The following is a 17,697-nucleotide window of genomic DNA, read 5'->3' as shown; positions in this document are numbered from 1 at the left end:
TATTAATTTAACTGTCCAGAGGTTCCATATTTTTATGAAATATGACCTATAATTAATTACAATATGAGTGAAATCGTTTTCCTCCCATCCCCAAAATGTAATTAAGTATGGGTTTTTTTCTAAAGCAGCTTTTGTGTGTTGGAATGGTGTGGTCATACCCCAACAGAATGGTGTGGGCGTATACCGGTCGTTAAAAACATTAATGCGAGCAGACCGATTGGCCAGCTAATCCTACACAGGATGACATTGACAAAATGGCAGACCTTTTTTGTTGGAGATACAAGTTTGAGGTGGGATTTTAAAGTGTTTTTTCCTCAAATGTATGCTTTAGCCTCAAATATGAGTATAGGATGAGTCAACAGCATCATTTGGGTATGAGTTAACAGAATATTAACTTCAGTGATTTTCACTGGACAGTTACTTTAAAGGGTGCTAAATGAGCATGTCTTACCGATCATTAGGCTAAGGAGCTTCTGGACTTTGGAGCTGACCCCCACCACTCTGTACAGGCCCTGGTCATTGATACCTGTCAACAGACAGGTTACATGGCCCTTAATAGCACAAACAATCATAAGAAGATGAATGGATCAAATTTGAAAATACAGTTTCTCAAATCAAAAGATGGGCTTCTTCACTGAGTGCACAAAATATTAAGGACACCTGCTCTTTCCATGACCGACTGACCAGGTGAAAGCTACGATCCCTTACTGAGGTCACTTGTTAAATCCACTTCAATCAGTGTAGATGAAGGAGAGGAGAAATGTTAAAGGATTTTTAAGCCTGGAGACAATTGAGACATGGATTGTGTATGTGTGCCATTCAGAGGGTGAATGGGCAAGACAAAATAGTGCCTTTGAATGGGGTATGGTAGTAGGTGCCAGGCGCACCGGTTTGAGTGTGTCAAGAACTGCAACACTGCTGGGTTTCTCACACTCAACAATTTCCTCTATCAAGAATGGTCCACCAGCCAACTTGACAACTGTGGGAAGCATTGGAGTCCACATCGGTCAGCATCCCTGTCGAATGCTTTCGACACCTTGTAGAGTCCATGCCTCAACGAATTGAGCCTTTGAGGGCAAAAGGGGGTGCAACTCAATATTAAGAAGGTATTCTTAATGTTTTGTACACTCCGTGTATATGTTGCCCCACTACCTGTAAACTATGAACAGTGGCCACAGCACAAAAAGTTATGACTGGATATTGGTCCAAGCCTGCCCTCATGTGTTAAAAGGGAGACATCACAACATTTCACAAAACCCTCTTTACCGCTCTACCCCAGATGTGGGCAAACTTCAGAGGGAGGCTGGAGTAAAAAAACAAAACTAGCACAACCATTGGCCACTCTTGAACCACTAAAACGTGATAGAAAGTACGTATAAATAACAGATTTATATTTTCAAATAACTGCCATAAATTGCTTTTAACATAAAATCAGTCCGGAAAAGAAATGCGCGGCCCTCACCTGAAATTTGAAACCCCGATCCCCCCCACAGAGACAAAATGAATGCCCACCCCTGCTCTAGCCAGGCAGCTAACCTCAAAGTACACTTCTGTAGGCTTTATATTGCCTAGGCCTTCTGTTGTCATCATGCATCGTCTTACCTCTCGCCTCAATGGCGTTGATGGCATTCTTCACAAATGACAATCCTACGTCATCTAGCTGTGCATCGACTGCAGAGTCATGACAACAGTTATTTAAATGATTCAAAAGACATTCGAATTATCAGAGATTACATTGAAATGATTGAGATCAGGGGCTTCTAAATCATTGTATACTTACTTCCACGTTCTTTTGAAAAGGTTTTACCCAAGTACTGCCCAGCCTGTAAAAAAATTATTATATGTAGCTTTCCACAGATCTTTTGATATCCAAGGGGTCACCACAAACCAAAAAATACTTGTTGGCATTAATGTACCACTTTCATAGAATTTCAGTAGAGTTCAATAGACAATAGACACTACAGGGGAGCTGTCAGGATGATGTGGTTACTCACTGGTTCTTTCCCACCCATGGCGTGAATCCAGAACTTGTGGTCATCTTCCGACAGCGACTGGACCGTGAGGACCGTTCCCGGTCTTGGAACAGAACACACAATTATTTATTGTAATAGCCTTGTGATTATTATTTTTTTTAAATGGCGTGAGGATTTGTTCCGTTTTTAATTATGGCAGCTGTATGACAAACTAATTTCACCCTTGGGGATTGTAAAGTACAGTCAATCTCATCTAATTCTCTCTGTCAGACTGGGCCTGGGGTTCCAACAAACTACTATTACTACTAAGTCAATTCATGTGTCTAAGATTGATCTAGAATCAGGCCTAAAATGTGTCAGAGGGGCTGGGCTCTTAAATAGCAAAATTACAGGAATACCTGAGCTTCAGTTACCCTAGTTTTTATAATAGGCTACCACATCAGGCTAACCCTAACCTGTTGCTCTCAGATACCATATACCTTACATCTGCAGGCTGACAAGCAGGCACCGGGAGTGCAACACAAATTTCAAACCCTCTAAGCTTTGGGGTTGCGGTTGCTAATAATACCCCAGACAGAATAGCAGTTTGGTTCAGCAGAGTGACATAAAGAGCCATATCTATCACAACCAAGTGTAGTGGAGGAGCATAGAGAATCCTCTCAGCTATGTGGAGGGGCCATCTTCCATGACAAATCCTCTCCAACCCAATCCTGTGTTAGGCTAGAGAGCAGCTCTCTCAGCTCTACTGTACACAGGACCTGTGTAGAGCGAAGGCTTCAAGCAGAACTGTTAAATGGGGAGTGTTACTGTGTATTTGGGAAGGCTGCCAACAGTGCATGAATAAGCTACAAGTGTGGCAACACAATCACATTTTCCAGGTCTAATGGCATAGACCTCGCCCCCTCTCCCCCCCACCCTAGATGGTACTGGCCAACCCCCCCTGGTTTATGTACTAAATGTATGAGTCAATGACTTCTGGTGATCTTGAGGGGAATCCATCTAAAAATCCCCCTTATTTCCTAGATGAGACGAGATACTTTAACAGGTGGTTGTGGAAAGTTTGTCTTACCACAGAGAACACATGATGACTGAAGTGATTGAGAAGTGTAATGGGTGTAGTGCAATGTGACGACATACCGGTCTGTGATTTCTATATCGAGACAGAACCGCCTGTCCAGCATGTCTGTGGTTTTGCGGACACAAGACTTGAGGGTGACCGACTCAGTCTCGCCCTGAGGGAGAGAATCACTGTTCAGAGAGCCTGTTCTGATGGCACGAAAGAGAGTTGTTCCTTATAAAATGACTACAGACTGCACTTTTAATGCGGGTTTCAATGGTAATTGTCGATTTGACAGATTATGACTTCATAGATGTATTTGAATAGGGATGGATACACACATTGAATAATCAATCATTTGATGTGCTACTTGGACCATACTCTGTATAGCTTCCAAAACCTGTCTTTGATTGTATGGGTCACGACTCACCATCTTTCCTCCTGACCTGTGGTCAAAGGTGACCATGTGTAGGATTTTCTGTTCCTTCACAAACGTGCAGTAACGCTTCACCCAACTGGAACCAAAAGGAGGGGGCCCTGGGGGAGACAACACACATTTCATTGGAACACAACCAGTTTAAACTGCCCTCCCCTCTTGGACACACGCGTCGTTCCTCTATCCTTACGTTTCTCCTGAACGTAGAGGTATCCTTCGCTGCTGATGGGGCTGGTCTGTCTGTACTCCTGGGGAACCTCCCTTATCCTCTTCATCAGCTCAAACACCTCCACCCGCGTGCCCTCAAACCGACTCCGTGTCTATATGGGGGGGGGGGGGGGGGTCTTGTTACTATCGGGTCGAGCGGCAAAGCAACTTCTCTCCAAACTGATATAAAAATGAACCCCAACCTTGTCTATGCCCCTAATCTTAAACTTAACCCTAACCTTAAATGAAGGTTAATTGTTTTTTTTGTGTCAAGTTTCACAATGTAGTACATTGACTACAGGGAGACACCCAAGGAAGGAAGACACCCCTTGTGACCCTAGCTAAAATGGTCATGCAGGGGTCAATTACACAATGCAGAGCTCCCTTTGGAGAGTGAGTGAAAGTGAAAGCTTGGGGTCAAAGAACATAATCAAAACACTAAGACTAACCCAAACACCATTAACAATAGTGTGAGTCAAAACAACAAAAAAAGCACCTCAAGTACCTAGGGAAAGTCCCACTAGAAGCAGATCAACTTTATAGATATATTATGAGCCAACATTCAAATGTAGGATATGTATAACATGGGTAACGTGGGGTGTATGTACAGTTTTTGTGATGAGTGTGTAATCTGTAGTATTTAGAGCAATACTCTGTGTACAAGACATGTCCCTCTAGGACAAAAACGTATTATAATTCTAAAATTGATGGAAATGATCATCACCTCAATTAAAATGTTTGTCATTTAGCAGACACTTTTATCCAGAGCGATTTACAGGAACAATTAAGGTGACGTGCCTTGCTCACAGACACATGCCACATACCTACCTATATTTACACCACTTTGTCTCATAAAGTATACTGACATCCTTGTACTATGTGGTTAAAAATGTAATCCTTAATGGTTAAAAAAAAAACGTCAGACTGGGCTATTACGACAAAAGTTACTGCAAAACACCCCTTCCCACCGGACATCATTGCATGCTCGATAGAATAGCCGAATCTGCACTGCAGAAATGTTGACCAAAAACAACAAAGGTGCTGGGAGCAGACAGTGGCGCTGTTTCCCCTAAATGGGGGATTACATCTTTAAATAGAAATCTAATAAGACCTGGATGATGACTAAGGTCTCACATTTTGTATATTGATCTGTAAGGCTTTCTTGTAGTGGTTAAAGTCATTGGCCAGCTCAAATCCCTGGTGGTAGAAGGTGAACACTGTCTGAAAGAACGCCAGCATCTGGGGAGAGAACGAACATGGGACACGAGTGTATAAATGACATTTATTTTAATGCATTATAACCTGGGGGCGTCAACACTTTTCACATTGTTTCTCAGGTTTACAGGGAATGAAGACTTTCATCTGATTTCTCACACTCACTTTCAGGGCTGGTTTATAAACACACTTCTTTTGACTGCTCGGGAACCTATATAAAACACTAACTGTAGTGTACACTACTTTAAGAGTACTAAGTTAATGAGCACTGTAAAAGAGAACTGCTGACCATGCTAGACAAGTACTAAAGGTGCATTCGCCAGCAGTTCGTTCACTCATTGGCTCCAAATGTCATGATGCAAAACTTGTCATACTGGCTGTGTTTCTGCCTGCTTGAACGCTGAACAGCTTTTTAAAAATCACTCAGATGTACAAATACAATGTAACAATAAAATAAAATAATGGGTGAATATTTCCTTTAAGGCACATTGGGAGTACAACAGACAGAGTGTACAAAACATGAAGAACATGACAGACTGACCAGGTGAACCTCTGATCCCTTATTGAGGTCACATGTTAGATCCACTTTAAATCAGTGCAGATGAAGATCCGGGGACCGATTAAAGGCTCGAGACATGGATTGTGTATGTGTGCAATTCAGAGGGTGAATGGGCAAGAGAAAAGACTGAAGTGCCTTTGAATGGGGTATGGCTGTAGTTTGTGTCGAACTACAACGCTAGCGCATTTCACACGCTCAACAGTTTCCTGTGTGTATCAACAATGGTCCACCACCCAAAGGACATCCAGCCAACTTGACAACTGTGGGCTGTGCAAACAATTTTAGGAAGGAGTTCATGTTTTGTCCACCTGGTGTAGAGTGTGTGATTATGTATTTTCTAACACTCACTGGCTCCACACAGTCAAACTTCTTCCTCTCCTGGATCTCCTGCAGTTTGCACACGTAGTCCAGAGACTCCTCCTGGAAGTGCTGTCTAATGGTCTCCACCTGGCTGTCTGCCTGCACAACAGAGGACAGAGAGAGAAAGCGAGAAAATGTCAGCGTAATTATACAGTACAGTCAGGTGTACACAGAGAGATGGAGAAAACAGCCTAGCTTCAGCTATACTGGATTCAGACAGAGTCCCAGACCGACCGAGAAAGTATGAGCCATGAGAAAGTCTGAAGGGCTAAGACACTGATGACATGTGGTGTATGACAGCCCCCCCAAAAAAGTGACCAATCAACTGGTGAGTATCGTTTGGTCGACTAATAAGCTAATTGATTAGGCTATATGGTTTGTTGACTGGATCTTCACAGCATCCCAGTATTCAATGTTATTTACCCCTTTACTGTAGGATGTTCAATATGTTATTGTATTCAATCCAGTGCATCAGTTTCCATTAGCGGCTAGTAGTTTTTCCCCTGAGTGCCATAGGTCGGGCTTGTGCTTCGGGCCCGTCACATGACGAGTGTACAGTATGACATCAGATTAGTTGAGTTTAGACGGTGCCTCGCGGCTATGAACACACACATATATATTCTACTGTGCCCTGATTACAATCTATGTTCCAAACACAGAACCCTGGGGTCTGTTCAGGAGGGTATCACAACACAGAAATGTAATGCATAACAGATTGGCTCTCAGGTATAATTTGGAATTGTGTCAGCTCTCTTCACATTTCTACCTGAAATGTTCAGAAAGTTTAATCTCATTGAATACGCCACAAGAGTCAGTGAGGGAACAGAACAGTTCCCTCCCACAAGGGCAATCTATAGGATACAAAATAATTTGTTAAGTGAAGGGGAGTTTAGGTTATATTACATACACAATCTAGTACCAGACTGCATGTCTAAGGTACTCTATGGTAAGTTTAGTATACCCTACACAAAGGATAGCTCCACAAGCCTTCACAGTGAAATGCATATAAACTACAATGATAACCAAAAAGGTTTGTTTTTCCATTACCAACCCCAATATAATCCACACTAGGTCTGTAAATCTTGATACTGTATCTGCAATCTCAGGATGTCTTGAGGCGCTCCAAAAGCTACTGCCTCAGAGGTACGACCTTAGTGGCTGGTACAGAAACACTGAACATGACTTTCCTTTCAGAGCAGGAAAGAGAAACTCACTCCGTACTCTAACCCTAGGCCTGTGGACACTCACACCGCTCCACACACTTCAGCGCTACAGAGATGAGCCAAGATGTCACCCTATCCCCTACCGTGTATAGGTCTCTGGTCAAAAGTAGTGCGTTATACAGGGAATAGGGTGCTATTTGAGAGGCAGCCTATGGGTCAGGAACTTCTCCCTAAGCAAATATTCTTTCCAGCCATTTTGGGGTTGGGAAGATGTTGGGGCCCGTCTTTTTGGCCTGTTTTCCATTTTCCGTAAATTTACCCTCGCTCTCGTGCGTATAAGTATTAAACAAAGTACCTCCTGTAGCTGCGGTTCCTTCTTCTTTGCTGACATGTTCAAAAGCTTCTCCAAGGAGCTGTAGTACTTCTCAGTTTCCTTCTCATACTTCTTCCTTTCCGCCTTAAAAGGGCATAGCATAGAGGAACAGATTGAGAAAGAGCATGGTGCGAGAGAGAGATGAGAGAAGTGAGCAGGACAAATGTCATCTTAATATTGCATTAGTTTCACTGACCAAAGGAATGTTCAGAACATGATATCAAGAGGTACACATTACAATTAAAAAGGGATTTTGATAAAAGATACTGTCTAATACCCTTTTCACATTACTGTGCTGACCCAAAACGTACTTATCTGGCTCTGATATTTTCATCACATTCCTCTTTCCAGCATGGTTTCTGCAACTATGGTGGATGCACAACCAGGCCAGGGCAGTACAGCTTGGTTTGGCTCAGTGTTGAGAAAAGGGTATTACTTTATAGCTGTGTTCAGAGCACACAAGATTGTGCTTGTATGAGCTCATTAACAAGTAGACTGAATTAAGCAGTGGCATATGATAGAGTACCTTGGCTGAGCCCAGTTGCTCTTTTCTGAACTTCTCCAGCGGTTTCATTAGCGTTTCTGTAATATTCCTCATCTGAGAAAGAGCAAGAGATGATAAGACATGACCATATTAGGACATTCCACAAAAGTGTTTAATTTATTCACAGGTACAGTGTTACGCTGGACTTATACTCTACTAAGCATTCTCTGTAGATGCTCCACAAGCTCATCATGGAGATTTCAGTGCATGCCAGAATTTCTATCTTTACGGAAGAATCAGTGACGAATTCCAAGACGACCGTTTTGAGTGTAAACCCAGCCTAAGAGGCGGCAGGTAGCCCAGCAGTTAGTGAAAAGGGACAAATATAAGCACCGTCCGATTTGACATAACATTCCAATGGAAAGCCAAAGGTCACAATACTTGCAGAGGGTTAATGACAGCATAAAGTCAGTGAAAGTTGCTTGTTGTTGTATATCTTTTTACAAGCATCCACAAGACATTCAAGTACACTAGTCCCACAGTCACATGACAGCTGGAAATCAACAGCGCTGTCCTAATGATCACTCGCCCTGCCATATCTCCCCCTCTCTGAATCATACCTACCTCCCTCTCTGCTAAAGGTCCTGTTGCTGGGGGTCAAGTCCATGTAAAAGGACCCATGAGCACCAACATGTGAAGCTCAAAGGAGCATGTCAAATTTGGTGTCAAATCAAAGCTAGAGTTCTATATTTTTTTTTGTTGAAATCAAGGCATATATACTTTGGTCAACCATTTTCCCATCCCAAAAAATGTTGATTAAGCAAAGGTTTTGATTTCTGGTTTTCTTAAGGTATTAGAAATACATCAAAACAGTATAATGTTGAATTAAAGTAAAGACCCCATCTAATATCAACACATATTTTGGAGAAAGATCTCTGCCTTCTGTAAGTTTAAGAAACTTTGCCTCGCATATCTTTCAAATTTCTCTCCCTCATGAGGGAGGATAATGAAGGTTCAGAAGTCATAAGGTAGACCTATCAATTGTTTATGAAATATGAGCAATATCTTAATTCCGTTATCAAAATCGGTAACAGAGTATCTACAATTGAATTGGCACAAATGGAAAATCATAGTAGTCACTAATCAGAGTTGGGTTCAGAAGTGTGGACAGCACAGTAGAGTACAGTACACAGCAGAGAACAAGAGTTGAACACACTAATGTACACTACTCACTGAACTCTACGGAGGGTAAACACATTAGGAACACGTTCCTAATATTGAGATGCACCTTTTTTCACTCAGAACAGCCTCAATTTATTGGGGCATGGACTCTACAAGGTGTCCAAAGCGTTCCACAGGGATGCTGGCCCATGTTGACAACAATGCTTCTTGCAGTTGTCTCAAGTTGGCTGGATGTCCTTTGGGTGGTGGACCATTCTTGATACACACGGGAAACTGTTGAGCGTTATATAAAAAATAAAAAAAACAGCAGCGTTGCTGTTCTTGACAAACTGGTGCGCCTGTCACCTACTGCCATTTCCAGTTCAAAAGGCACTTAAATATTTTGTCTTGCCCATTCACCCTCTGAATGGCACACACAATCCATCTCTCAAGTTGTCTCTTCTTTAATCCATCTCCTCCACTTTATCTACACTAGAGGTCGACAGATTATGATTTTTCAACGTCAATACCGATTATTGGAGGACCAAAAAGGCCTATGCCGATTAATCGGCCGATTTTTACTTATTTGTAATAATGACAATTACAACCATACTGAATGAACACTTATTTTAACTTAATATAATACTTCAATAAAATCAATTTAGCCTCAAGTAGATATTGAAAAATGTTCAATTTGGTTTAAATAATGCAAAAACAAAGTTGGAGAAGAAAGTAAAAGTGCAATATGTGCTATGTAAGAAAGCTAACGTTTCAGTTCCTGGCTCAGAACATGAGAACATATGAAAGCTGGTGGTTCCTTTTAACATGGGTCTTCAATATTCTCAGGTAAGTTGTTTTAGGTTGTAGTTATTATTGGAATTATAGGACTTTTTCCCTCTATACCATTTGTATTTCATTAACCTTTGACTATTGGATGTTCTTATAGGCACTTTAGTATTGCCAGTGTAACAGTATAGCTTCCGTCCCTCTCCTTGCTCCTCCCTGGGCTCGAATCATCAACACAACGACAACAGCCATCATTGAAGCAGCGTTACCCATGCAGAGCAAGGGGAACAACTACAAGAATGCTCAGAGAGAGTGACGTTTGAAACGCTATTAGCGCACGCTAACTAGCTAGCCTTTTCACTTCGGTTACACCAGCCTCATCTCGGGAGTTGATAGGCTTGAAGTCATAAATAGTGCAATGCTTAATGCACAACGAAGAGCTGCTGGCAAAATGCACGAAAGTGCTGTTTGAATTAATGTTTACGCGCCCGTTTCTGCCTACCACCGCTCGGTCAGATACTTGTATGCTCAGTCAGATTATATGCAACGCAGAACATGCTAGATAATATCTAGTAGTATCATCAACCATGTGTAGTTAACTAGTGATTATGATTGATTGTTTTTTATAAGATAAGTTTAATGCTAGCTAGCAACTTACCTTACTGCATTCGCGTAACAGGCAATCTCCTTGTGGAGTGCAACGAGAGGGGGGCAAGTCGTTATTGCGTTGGACTAGTTAATTGTAAGGTTGCAAGATTGGATCCCCCGAGCTGACAAGGTGAAAATCTGTCGTTCTGCCCCCGAACAAGGCAGTTAACCCACCGTTCCTAGGCCGTCATTGAAAATAAGAATGTGTTCTTTAACTGACTTGCTTAGTTCAATAAAAAGAAGAAATAAAAAAAAATTAAAAAAAAAAAAAAAAAGGCAAATCAGCGCCCAAAAATACCGATTTTCGATTGTTATGGAAACTTGAAATCGGCCCTATTAAATCGGCCATTCCGATTAATCGGACAAAATTCTGTTCCCGCAATTCCACTTACTGTAGTTCAATAACCAAAAGAGATTCTCAAAGTCAATGTGTCATGTCATAGCTGACACTATTTTTGCAAACATCATTGAATCTTAATTCGGAGCAGCTATTTAAGAGTTTTGGGAAACCGTGGACCCAAACTTTGCATCTGCAGCTTTTCCAGTAAATGTGTTTTTGTAAAATGTTCAGTGTATATTGTTAAAAGTAGTTCTTGTGAATAGAGTTATGGTTTGTTAAACTTTGAAATCAAGTTTGGCATACATTTTAAGTGAAAAATCGGAGTCTCGGCGCAAGTCCGTTACCGTGGAATTGCCCTGGGTTGATAGATAGGAAGGCTACTACTCTGCAGGCTACTATCCAGGTCTGTACCCAAACAATTTGAACTTCTACTTTTAAAAATCCGCCTCTCACCGTTGCCGCTTGCTATAGACCACCCTCTTCCCTCAGCTGTGCTCTGGACACCATATGTGAACTGCTTGCCCCCCCCCATCTATTTTCAGAGCTCATGCTGCTAGGTGACCTAAACTGCGACATGCTTAACACCCCAGCCATCCTACAATCTAAGCTTGATGCCCTCAATCTCACACAAATCTCACACATCAATGAACCTACCAGGTACAACCCCAAAGTCGTAAACACAGGTACCCTCACAGATATCATCCTAACCAACTCGCCCTCTAAATACACCTCTGCTGTTTTCAACCAATATCTCAGTGATCACTGCCTCATTGCCTGCATCCGTAAATGGGTCAGCGGTCAAACGACCTCCACTCATCACTGTCAAACGCTCCCTGAAACACTTCAGCGAGCAGGCATTTCTAAATCGACCTGGCCCAGGTATCCTGGAAGGATATTGACCTCATCCCGTCAGTAGAGGATGCCTGGTTATTCTTCAAAAATGCTGTCCTCACCATCTTAAATAAGCATGCCCCATTCAAGAAATGTAGAACCAGGAACAGATATAGCCCTTGGTTCTCTCCAGACCTGACTGCCCTTGACCAGCACAAAAACATCCTGTGGCGTACTGCATTAGCATCAAACAGCCCCCGTGATATGAAACTTTTCAGGGAAGTTAGGAACAATATACACAGGCAGTTAGAAAAGCCAAGGTTAGCTTTTTCAAGCTGAAATTTGCTTCCTGCAACAAACTCAAAAAAGTTCTGGGACACTGTAAAGTCCATGGAGAATAAGAGCACCTCCTCCCAGCTGCTCACTGCACTGAGGATAGGAAACTCTGTCACCACTGATGAATCCACTATAATTGAGAACTTCAATAAGCATTTTTCTACGGCTGGCCATGCTTTCCAACTGGCTACCCCTACCCCAGTCAACAGCACTGCACCCCCCCACAGCAACTTGCCCAAGCCTTCCCCATTTCTACAAAATCCAGTCAGCTGCTGTTCTGAAAGAGCTGCAAAATCTGGACCCCTACAAATCAACCAGGCTCGACAATCTGGACCCTTTCTTTCTAAAATTATCTGCCGAAATTACTGCAAACCCTATTACTAGCCTGTTCAACGTCTTTCGTGTCGTCTGAGATTCCCAAAGATTGGAAAGCAGCTGCGGTCATCCCCTCTTCAAAGGGGGAGGGGGGCACACACACACTCAAACCGCTACAGACCTATATCTATCCTACCCTGCCTTTCTAAAGGTCTTTGAAAGCCAAGTTAAACAGATTACAGACCATTTCGAATCCCAGCGTAACTTCTCCGCTATGCAATCTGGTTTCAGAGCTGGTCATGGGTGCACCTCAGCCACGCTCAAGGTCCTAAACGATATCTTAACCACCATCGATAAGAAACAATACTGTGCAGCTGTATTCATTGACCTGGCCAAGGCTTTTGACTGTCAATCACCACATCCTTATCAGCAGACTCAACACCCTTGGTTTCTCAAATGATCGCCTGGTTCACCAACTACTTCTCCGATAGAGTTCAGTGTGTCAAATCGGAGGGCCTGTTGTCCGGGCCTCTGGCAGTCTACGGGGGTGCCACAGGGTTCAATTCCTGGGCCGACTCTCTTCTCTGTATACATCAATGATGTCGCTCTTGCTGCTGGTGAGTCTCTGATCCACCTCTACACAGACACCATTCTGTATTCTTCTGGCCCTTCTTTGGACATTGTGTTAACTACCCTCCAGAAGAGCTTCAATGCCATACAACTCTCCTTCCGTGGCCCCCAACTGCTCTTAAATACAAGTAAAACTAAATGCATGCTCTTCAATCAATCACTGCCTGCACCTGCCCGCCCGTCCAGCATCACTACTCTGGACGGTTCTGACTTAGGTATTTGTAGTTGTCCTCATATTCTAGGTGTCTGGTTAGACTGTAAACTCTCCTTCCAGACTCACATTGAGCATCTCCAATCCAAAATTAAATCTAGAATTGGCTTCCTATTTGGCAACAAAGCATCCTTCACTCATGCTGCCAAACATACCCTAGTAAAACTGACCATCCTACAGATCCTCGACTTTGGCGATGTCATTTACAAAATAGCCTCCTGCTAGGTAAAGTCCCCCCTTATCTCAGCTCGCTGGTCACCATAGCAGCACCCACCCGTAGCACACGCTCCAGCAGGTATAGCTCACTGGTCACCCACAAAGCCAATTCCTCCTTTGGCCACCTCTCCTTCCAGTTCTCTGCTGCCAATGAATTGGAACGAACTACAAAAATCTCTGAAACTGGAGACACTTATCTCCCTCACTAGTTTTACGCACCCGCTGTCAGAGCAGCTCACAGATCACTGCACATAGCCCAAACAACTACCTCTCCCCTACTGTATTTATCTTGCTCCTTTGCACATTCATCTACTGCAAATCTACTATTCCAGTGTTTTAATTGCTATATTGTATTTACTTTGCCACCATGGCCTATTTATTGCCCGACCTCCCTTATCTCACTTCATTTGTTTACATTGTATATACACTTGTTTTTCTACTGTATTATTGACTGTTTGTTTACTCCATGTGTAACTCTGTCGAACTGCTTTGCTTCATCTTGGCCAGGTCGCAGTTGTAAATGAGAACTTGTTCTCAACTAATAAAAGGTAATACAATAAATAATAAAATAAAAGGTGAAATAAATGTATTTTTAAAAATAAATAAATTCCAGAACATGTCTGAGCCGGCCTGCCCACCCCACAGTCCTCTGCTGTGGGCTGCGATGTCATCCCATACTGCTATGCGATGCTGGGGCTGAACCAGGCCCTGGTAGAGATGGTTACATGGCAACGATAGACCCTATCTACAGCGCAAATACAGTACATAACATGCATTGTAAACATAACCTATTCTGATTGCAAGGGGTCAGGGAAGTAAAACAATAGTATTGAATGGTTTTTCAAAATGCCATACTGTATCTAGCTACCATATTTTAAGGGTTGCACACATTGCATCGAAGCTGGATCTCCCATTCGTCTACCGATTGTTCAGCGTGCTGTTGCGCGACTCTACAAGTAAAATCGGTTTGCACTAGGTCCGCAAGTACTCACAGCAGGCAAACACTATTGGCGTGTGCGAGCTCTTAGAACTCCCAGAACAAGCCATAGGCTGCATTACAGGAGAATATAAATAACACTACATTATCTATGTTGCATGAGTCACCAAGAGACCACAAGAAATAGCCTAGCCCTTGATTAAAACGTTGAGTCAGCAAAACCTACAGTAAATAGAGGTATGGAGGAATAGGGACAATAGAGCCAGGAGCCTTGAGGGATATTATTCTGTGAAACTGAGACGCCCATCTGTTGACACACGAACACCGTGACTCAACAAGAGAGGCTGGGTTGGTTGCAAACTCCAGGGTTACCCTAGGTTGCATCCCAAATGGCACTCTATTCCCTATGTTGTGCACTACTGTTGACCAGAGAAGGAATAGGGTGCCATTTAGGACACAGACCCAGTCTTTTCTGCATGGGTAGAAAACACTAACAGGCTACATTTACAACATTAATTTCAGCTGTAACTTCCTCTATAAATTATAGCAGATGTAACTGAACTTTAACATGTGTCACTGTAGTGTACTAGTATAGCACTACACATCAGTGAGTGTTGAATGACTCCATTGACTCTGGTATGTCATGTCTTCTGAGGTTGTGTTTAATGGTTCTGTCCTACCGCCTCCAGGGGAGAGGTGGGGATAGCACACACAGTGACCCTTAGACAGGTGCAGTGAAGGTGGCTCTGACTCCTCTCCTCTGGCCCATGTTCATTAGACACCAATCATACGAAAACAGACAGCAGGGACTACCCAGACTTGTATATTAAGAAACTAATTGTTTTCTATTCCAATAGGTTTTGCTACAGTGTGCCCTAATGAACATGGTGTTACAACACAGAGGCGTCGCTTAACCCTCCACCCACCGAGGAACTGTAATTTACTCACACAGAGCAGACTTTAGTTAGACACAAACAGAGAGCGGTATTTCCCCTGGCTTTTAAAGCAGGTCTCAACTAGTTACTGCTTACCATCAGCTCTCTTTGGTCTTCCAGGTTCTTAAGGAAGTTGGAGAACTCCTGCAAGGATTCATCTGCAAGACAGAGAAACACACACTTTAATAATGGAACACTAGTCACTTTAATAATGTTTACATACAGCTTCACTCATCTCATGTATATACTGTATTCTATTCTACTGTATTTTAGTCAATGCCACTCCGACATTGCTCGTCCTAATGTTTATATATTTCTTAATTCCATTATTTTAGATGCGTGTATTGTTTTTAGATACTACTGCACTGTTGGAGCTAGGAACACAAGCATTTCGCTACACCTGACACACACACCCCCCCACTCCCCTCAAACAGGAGGCGAGACAGGACACATACCAACATAAGACCACACAGAGAAAAAGAGAGGGACATAAGTACTGGTGTTTCCATCGCTAAAGAAGCCAAGGGTTTGGGAAATTACACATGCAAGCACTTCATTTGGTGGTAGACAGAACCAAAAACAAAAGGTTCTCAGTCTGTGGTTACGCTGGCAGAACCACCCAGCTGTAGGTCGTAACAGCACCACACTCACCAATACACCTCTCATCGTCGGTCTTCGCGTCGCCGATGTACTCAAACTGGAATTCTCCCAGGGACTGGGCAAACTTGCGCTGGGCCAACGCAAGCTCTGAAAACAAAACAAAAATCATTTCAAAAATAACCCTATGGGATTGATGTGATTTGGGATGTGACTTTCCCCTTGACCATATTTCGACATCAAATGCACTGCGGTCACACGTGCTTCCTATTTACAGGCTTGTATCAATGTGTTTGTTTTTTTAAATTAGTGGATATACTAGCTTGATAGATATTACATCACATTTGAGTTGGCCCAAAGCACAAATACTGAAGACTGAAAAAAAAACTGAAGTAATTTATTCAAGGCCTGGCTGACATGCAGGCAGTAAGGCGCCTACTGTAACCCAGTGGTTAACCCACTCTGCATACATCCTGTTGCCTCTGCTGTCAGACTGTAGCATCCTGTCCCTGTATAGGTTATGAAGAGACAATGCCTACTGGTCCATTGATGGTGACAGGTGTTTACATTTGAGCAATACATTAAACATATGACCCTATGGAAATTAGCCTTATAGGCCTGGTTTATCTATGGGGGTGTGGTGGGTATTGGCCCAAGGGTTTATAATGAGCCAACTGATTTACAAACATACATATTAGCCTACATAGGCTAACCTTTGATCTTGACCTGCTTGTTGTGAGGAGGAGAAGAGGGGCTAAACAACAACAACCACATTCGGATGTAGCCTAGCCTGGAACCCACACGCTGCACCATAGTGAACTTCGAAGCGTTTGTTTTCCAGGCATGTTGAGCCCGCTCTGTTGTTTTCTAAACAGTGTAGACAGATATTCACAGCGGTGTGGATCTCAGACTGATGACAGTCCCATAAGGACAGCATGGGAGAATGTAGCAGGGTATTTTTAAAGACTGGAGCTATGACTGGTATCCAGAGGAGCAGTATCATTAGCTTTGGCAGCTGGCTGGGGCTCTATGGGGAGGATCAGCTGGGAGTTTTGAATACAGTGAGAATCTGATAGCCTGGGCTTGTTGACAATGGAGATAGAAAGCCTTTTTTTATTTAACAGTTATTACCAGCAGGTTAGCATTTTTTGTCATGACCCGGAAGCCAGCCGCAACTGACGACCGAAGTCAGCTTGCAAGCGCCCGGTTGGCTACAAGGAGTCGCTAGAGCGAACCCCAGGCTGTGGTGGCGCCTCAGCACAGCGATTCAGTACCTTCGACTACTGCGCCACTCGGGAGGGCCTTTTACGTAAAATTTGCTATTGTAATGATGTGACTTTGCAGCTGGCATAAGTGGAAATGGCTCAGTCCTGCCTCCAGGACAAGACTCTTGACAATACACCTGCATATTGCCATGAGTCATAGTCTGCAGTATCTTACGCACAACATCTAAAATGTTTGTGACAAACGTATTCACGCAATACTGGGGCCTATTGATTACGTTATCTACAAATGATTGTAAGTCAATCTTTAAACAGATGTTGAGAGAATTGCCACATTAAACAAGTCACAGTCTATCAACCTCGTCACCTGGGCCATGTCAACCAATTCCTCTACAGCAATAACCCTGCCAATGAACTATCATGCCCCCCCAAAAATATAAACTTTGTCACTCAGTGCATGCGGATTATAACGACGAGACCCAAAGCTTAATCATGTGACTTCTGCACAATGACTGTTATAAAGTGCCTACCCCTAACATCTGCCTGACTGATCCCAAGCCTGTATTTCTTTCAATCAATGTTTCAATCAATTCCCCAAACTGATCTCAGAGCTGTGTGGACCTTAGACACAAGGAAATCGATGTAGGCTGGCTAACCCACTATGATTGGGCTTGTTCAACATTAAAACTGCTGACTGACCTACA

The 17,697-nt window shown here is 42.9% G+C and overlaps 1 protein-coding gene across 1 annotated transcript in view; it reads right to left on the bottom strand.

The window, feature by feature from the left end:
- Nucleotides 1-17,697, bottom strand: part of LOC110497374 (rho GTPase-activating protein 10) — a 67,994-nt gene that overhangs the window by 27,966 nt on the left and 22,331 nt on the right. Inside the window, exons 2-14 of the mRNA XM_021573450.2 lie at nucleotides 15,825-15,920; nucleotides 15,270-15,331; nucleotides 7,870-7,941; nucleotides 7,326-7,427; nucleotides 5,796-5,906; nucleotides 4,808-4,912; nucleotides 3,657-3,786; nucleotides 3,461-3,567; nucleotides 3,111-3,205; nucleotides 1,995-2,076; nucleotides 1,781-1,823; nucleotides 1,603-1,671; nucleotides 452-526 (exon numbers count right to left, since the gene is read on the bottom strand). Of these exons, the coding sequence (XP_021429125.2) occupies nucleotides 452-526; nucleotides 1,603-1,671; nucleotides 1,781-1,823; nucleotides 1,995-2,076; nucleotides 3,111-3,205; nucleotides 3,461-3,567; nucleotides 3,657-3,786; nucleotides 4,808-4,912; nucleotides 5,796-5,906; nucleotides 7,326-7,427; nucleotides 7,870-7,941; nucleotides 15,270-15,331; nucleotides 15,825-15,920 (1,149 nt within the window). The remainder of the gene's footprint in view (nucleotides 1-451; nucleotides 527-1,602; nucleotides 1,672-1,780; nucleotides 1,824-1,994; nucleotides 2,077-3,110; nucleotides 3,206-3,460; nucleotides 3,568-3,656; nucleotides 3,787-4,807; nucleotides 4,913-5,795; nucleotides 5,907-7,325; nucleotides 7,428-7,869; nucleotides 7,942-15,269; nucleotides 15,332-15,824; nucleotides 15,921-17,697) is intronic.

This window comes from Oncorhynchus mykiss, chromosome 19 (genome assembly GCF_013265735.2).
Source record: "Oncorhynchus mykiss isolate Arlee chromosome 19, USDA_OmykA_1.1, whole genome shotgun sequence".
NCBI lineage: Eukaryota > Metazoa > Chordata > Actinopteri > Salmoniformes > Salmonidae > Oncorhynchus > Oncorhynchus mykiss.
The sequence above is the reverse complement of the archived record's forward strand: the minus strand, read 5'-3'. Positions and strand labels throughout refer to the sequence as shown.